The sequence below is a fragment of the Anabrus simplex genome, chromosome 2 (genome assembly GCF_040414725.1).
Source record: "Anabrus simplex isolate iqAnaSimp1 chromosome 2, ASM4041472v1, whole genome shotgun sequence".
In the NCBI taxonomy this organism is placed as follows: domain Eukaryota; kingdom Metazoa; phylum Arthropoda; class Insecta; order Orthoptera; family Tettigoniidae; genus Anabrus; species Anabrus simplex.
The window spans coordinates 394,821,731-394,827,730 of record NC_090266.1 but is presented as its reverse complement, the minus strand read 5'-3'; the positions used below and the strand labels follow the sequence as shown (position 1 = coordinate 394,827,730).

Sequence of the window (6,000 nt, the reverse complement as noted above, 5' to 3'; positions counted from 1 at the left end):
CAAGACACCGAAAGAAACGCATGCGATGCTGGTACGTGTTTATGAAGGTCAAGCACTGTCCTTGAAGGGTATGTACGAATGGTTCGCCCGTTTTCGAGGAGGCCGGGAAAGTGTTTCTGACGATCCGCGTAGCGGAAGACCGGCGATCGCCGTCAGTGACGAAAACATTGGAAAGGTGAGGGCATTAATCACGAACAATCGTCGATTAACTGTGCGCATGATAGCAGATGAACTACAGATTAACCGTGAATCCATGCGACAAATCGTTACCCAGAAGTTAGGGAAGAGGAAAACGTGTTCTCGTCTTGTGCCACATCACTTGACTGACGATCAGAAGCAAGCACGTTTAGAGGCTTCACAGGATTTTGTCGAAACGGCGGACGCGACACCAAATTTCTTGAACTGTGCCGTCACTGAGGATGAAACCTGGTGTCTCAAGGACGACTCTGAAACGAAACGGCAAAGCATGGAATGGCGGTCTCTGGGATCCCCTCGTCGGAAAATGTCAGAGCCTATTCCCACGACTCAAACTCGCTTTGAAAGGAAAGAAAATTGACGATATTCCTGGCATACAACGAAACGTGACGAGGTTTTTCAATACTATCCCAGAGGAAGCCTTCTTGCAAAGTTTCCAGGACGTGTATCGCCGAACTCAGAAGTGCATAGTTATGGGAGGGGACTATTTCGAAAGACAGTAAGGTCACTGTCATGCATTGTTCATACATGTTGATAGTACAGGACTATTCACCGAACTTTATTGTCACAGGTTGTATGTTGATTCGGGTAATCAAACTGACGGGATTGTGAATACAGGTTACAGATCTCTCCATATAGTTTTGAGGATATTTAGTAGTTGCAGTAATGGTGTAAAAGAGGCGACCTGTAATTCACTGTCAAGACCCCCATTAGAGGATGGTTCTAGTTTGTGAGACTCTCACCAGGATAATTTGATTCGAGAACTGGAAAAGCAGCACGATTTTTTCGGTGGGATTTCCGACAAAAGAATAGTATTACGAAAATGTTGCGAAGTTGGGTTAGGTAAGATTTGGGAACAACAGATGAGCTGCTCTACTAAGCGGTATGTTTCTAACACTCAGCAAATAGATGGCGTGAAATGACGAATAAGTTTGAGTGGCGTTTTTAAAAGTCATAATATGGAGATAAGGTTGGAATTCAAAAGGGCACATTATGACAAATATTCCTTTACAGGAACAGGAAGTGAGGACTTGAATAAATTACCAAAGAATGGTGGATGTTCGATAAATTTCCAAAATATTTAAAATTATTTAAGGAAGTGCTGGGTAAAAATCTGATAAAGAATCTCCCACATGGGTAGACAGCCCAGAATGCAGACCAGTGGTGTTTGATTGATTGATTCATTTTATTGACTGATTGTCATGAATGAACACACATTACAGTATGTTATAACATAATACAGTACATAGGATCAGATAATATAATAATCATAACAACAATAACCATCGCCATCATAATCATCATCATCATCGTGGAGTGTGGCCTCGGAAGAGGCCTGGTGAAAGGCTTTGGAATTGAAGCGTTTTAGGCGACCTGGACGTCTGTGAAGATGGGGCCCTATCTATGATGAATTTTAATTTTGAAGATGGCATGCACACCCAGCCCTCGACACATCGGAATTAACCAAATAATGTTAAAATCCTCAACCCGGCCAGAAATCGTACCCGGGACCACTTGGACAATTGGCCAAAATGCTAACAACTTAGCCAGGGAGCCGAGCATCAGGGAGTAAAGGCTTCTGTATATTATTTAGAAATATGGCTGTCAAGATATAAGCGAACACGGTGATTAACAGAATTAAGTATTACATAAATTCTCTTCATTCCTTATTAGGTGATCATTTTATCATAAAATGAGGAAGGAAATCCACAATCCAAGTTGGTATACATAAGTAAAACAATGTTCTCTTAACTCAATTTTCATAATGCATTACAAGTAATTGGTTCTAGAATATATTTACATAAGTGGCAGATGAGGAATTCTGTTAACAATCGTTACGACCAAAATTTCAAACACACATAAGGGGATTAAAGTTCTTGCTATAGGGCTTAAGTATTGTATTTCTATAAGCGGTGAATCAAATTATTTCATAAGAATTTGACAACTGGACAGAAACCAAATGTGGTAAGTACCTAAGTTCTACGTTTGCAAGTGTTAAATGCTGTGTCACCAGTGACGCAGTTATTTATATCTGAAGCGATAGAAATGATGGCATACTGCAACAATTCCTTATTAGTTGATCATTTTATAATAAAATGATGAAGGAAATCCACATCCAAATTGGTATTCATAAGTACGTATGGCAAAATTCTTGGCAGTAGCAGCAGTGCACATGTGTTGGGTTGCAAGTGGTCGCAATTTGGCTCCAGTTATCTCAAAACTCTCCGTTTCGCATCAGCACCGTGAAGTACGAGTATGACACCTGGACCACCTGAAATATGAAAACAATGATTATGAAATTTCGCCGAAAATATTACATTATCTAATTATTCACTCTGTCCATGCTGGTTAGTGAATTACGTCTTCGAAATAAACTTGAGAAGAGCAAGAGCAGAAATCTTAAAACATTATATTTGAAACAGCTAGATAGCATAAAATAATTTCAAACAGTACTTCACATGGTAAATACACAGTTATAGAAGCGAAAAAATAAACACCGTACCTTATCATATGAATAAGCGAGGAATTATCAAAACTCTGCAGTTAAATAATTCTAAATGCGAAATATTTATTAGTGTTAGGGCTACAAATTTCTATAGGTTGTAATAGGTTGCCTTCTTTACCTTTAGAAGCAGCAATTTGGTCTCAATATGTGTCTCAGTATCTGAAACGTATTATTCACCACGACTGTTAAATTATTTTGGAACAGTACCGCACATACGATTTGCAGTCTACAGGCCGCAAGGGAAAGTACCGATTCAGCTGTTGTTTCGCTGAAGTGCCGCGGGGTTTGTTTGTTTTTGTCTACCTAAACATATAGAAGTTTATGAAAACAAAGGAAAAGGGAGCACATTGTATCACTTCTGGCAGAAAGTGTGAAGTACATTGTAGATGATGAGATGGAAACTAAATACTTTCCCACCATATTAGACTTCACCTCCGACATTACATATGCAAATCGGCTGTCGTGTTAGAGGGTATTTTTCAAAACATGGGTTTCCTGTGGAAATATTTATCTGTTTTGCTTCAAATTCAGAGTACAAAGAAGAAAAATTAGATCATGCATTAATAAATTTACTAAGTAAATAATAATAACAATAATAATGGCATACGGCCGAGCTCGATAGCAGCAATCCCTTAAGTGTGGCCAGTATCCAATATTCGGGATATAGTGGGTTCGGGCCCCACTGTCGGCAGCACTGAAGATGGTTTCCATGGTTTCCCATTTTCACACCAGGCAAATGCTGGAGCTGTATCTTAATTAAGGCCACGGCCACTTCCTTCCCATTCCTATCCCTTTCCTATCCCATCGTCGCCATAAGACCCATCTGTGTCGGTGCCGCGTAAAATAAATGGCATATGGCCTCCGGAAACGCCCGGCACAGCTCTTTTTCTAGTAGGCGACCTGTAAGTTATGTCTGTGAGGATGGGGCCCTACCTAAGATGATTTCTAATGTTGAAGAAATCACAAACATCCAATTAGCTAACTAAGGTTAAAATCAACAACCCGTCCGGGAGTCGCACCAGGGACTCCTTGGAATAAGGCCCAGAATGCTAAATATAATTTTGAAACGCAAGTAAGCAGGGGTCAGTCATATGACAATGCAAGTAATATGCCTGGTACTTAATCTGGTCATCAAGTTAGAAGTAAACAAATCAAAATGATGTGTATATTTTTTGTTCCGCGATATTGAAAAAAATTATTGCTACAATTAAATTGTTGCAAAGAGTTGATATACACTGACTGACAGAGCAAATGCAACACCAAGGAGGAGTGGTTCGAAAGGGATGAAAGTTGGGGAAAAAACAGAGACGGCACGGACGAATAATTGATGTTTATTTCAAACCGATATGCAGGTTACACAATGCGCACGGCATCGACTCAGTAGGATGTAGGACCACCGCGAGCGGCGATGCACGCAGAAACACGTCGAGGTACAGAGTCAATAAGAGAGCGGATGGTGTCCTGAGGGATGGTTCTCCATTCTCTGTCAACCATTTGCCACAGTTGGTCGTCCGTACGAGGCTGGGGCAGAGTTTGCAAACGGCGTCCAATGAGATCCCACACGTGTTCGATTGGTGAGAGATCCGGAGAGTACGCTGGCCACGGAAGCATCTGTACACCTCGTAGAGCCTGTTGGGAGATGCGAGCAATGTGTGGGCGGGCATTATCCTGCTGAAACAGAGCATTGGGCAGCCCCTGAAGGTACCGGTACGGGAGTGCCACCGGCCGCAGCACATGCTGCACGTAGCGGTGGGCATTTAACGTGCCTTGAATACGCACTAGAGGTGACGTGGAATCATACGCAATAGCGCCCCAAACCATGATGCCGCGTTGTCTAGCGGTAGGGCGCTCCACAGTTACTGCCGGATTTGACCTTTCGACCTTTCTCCACGCCGACGCCACACTCGTCTGCGGTGACTATCACTGACAGAACAGAAGCGTGACTCATCGGAGAACACGACGTTCCGCCATTCCCTCATCCAAGTCGCTCTAGCCCGGCACAATGCCAGGCGTGCACGTCTATGCTGTGGAGTCAATGGTAGTCTTCTGAGCGGACGCCGGGAGTGCAGGCCTCCTTCAACCAATCGACGGGAAATTGTTCTGGTCGATATTGGAACAGCCAGGGTGTCTTGCACATGCTGAAGAATGGCGGTTGACGTGGCGTGCGGGGCTGCCACCGCTTGGCGGCGGATGCGCCGATCCTCGCGTGCTGACGTCACTCGGGCTGCGCCTGGACCCCTCGCACGTGCCACATGTCCCTGCGCCAACCATCTTCGCCACAGGCGCTGCACCGTGGACACATCCCTATGGGTATCGGCTGCGATTTGACGAAGCGACCAACCTGCCCTTCTCAGCCCGATCACCATACCCCTCGTAAAGTCGTCTGTCTGCTGGAAATGCCTCCGTTGACGGCGGCCTGGCATTCTTAGCTATACACGTGTCCTGTGGCACACGACAACACGTTCTACAATGACTGTCGGCTGAGAAATCACGGTACGAAGTGGGCCATTCGCCAACGCCGTGTCCCATTTATCGTTCGCTACGTGCGCAGCACAGCGGCGCATTTCACATCATGAGCATACCTCAGTGACGTCAGTCTACCCTGCAATTGGCATAAAGTTCTGACCACTCCTTCTTGGTGTTGCATTTGCGCTGTCAGTCAGTGTAAATATTGTGACTGTAATACACTTGTACGAATCTTTATTTGGATATGTTCGAGAGAATCATTCCATATCACATTTGAACACGCTGATATCGAAAAGAAAAATATGTAAATATGTATGAAACAGCCAAATCATCAAGAAGAAATAAAGTGGGTGGAACAGCTCAGTTTGATACTATTTTTGAAGGAAAGGAAGATTTTCGGCTGAATACTTTCTGGTTATTGCAGACAGATAGATATCTAAATAGGAGAAAAGAAGAACAATCGTTTGAAGAGTTGTGTAGCAAATTTGAATTCCTAAGTAATTTTACCCGGACGAGACAACATTGAACTACTAATATGTGTAGTAAACTGCAAAAGCGTTAACAAAACGGATTGAAAGAACTTTTGAGTTTTGAAGTTATTCATTTTAAAGCATACATTAAGAACACCTAAATAAAAACTTCCTCCTTATGTAGCCTACGTTGTATAGAGTGTTGCTTGGAAACCACTTTCAAGAACTGTTTCGTAATTTAGAGATTGTATTACGAATATTTTTGCCAACCGTTACAATCCACTGTACAGCCGAGAGCTCTTTATCACTCCTCAAATGACTCATGAATTATTTACGATCGCGTGTGTTAAAAGATCGAGTCAA

General features: G+C 43.0%; 1 protein-coding gene across 1 annotated transcript in view; it reads right to left on the bottom strand.

Annotated features, from left to right (window-relative positions):
• Nucleotides 1-2,388: 2,388 nt before the first annotated feature.
• Nucleotides 2,389-6,000, bottom strand: part of LOC137498355 (odorant receptor 49b-like) — a 42,149-nt gene continuing 38,537 nt past the window's right edge. The window contains exon 5 of the mRNA XM_068225796.1: nucleotides 2,389-2,467. Within this exon, the coding sequence (XP_068081897.1) occupies nucleotides 2,411-2,467 (57 nt within the window). The 3' untranslated portion in view covers nucleotides 2,389-2,410. The remainder of the gene's footprint in view (nucleotides 2,468-6,000) is intronic.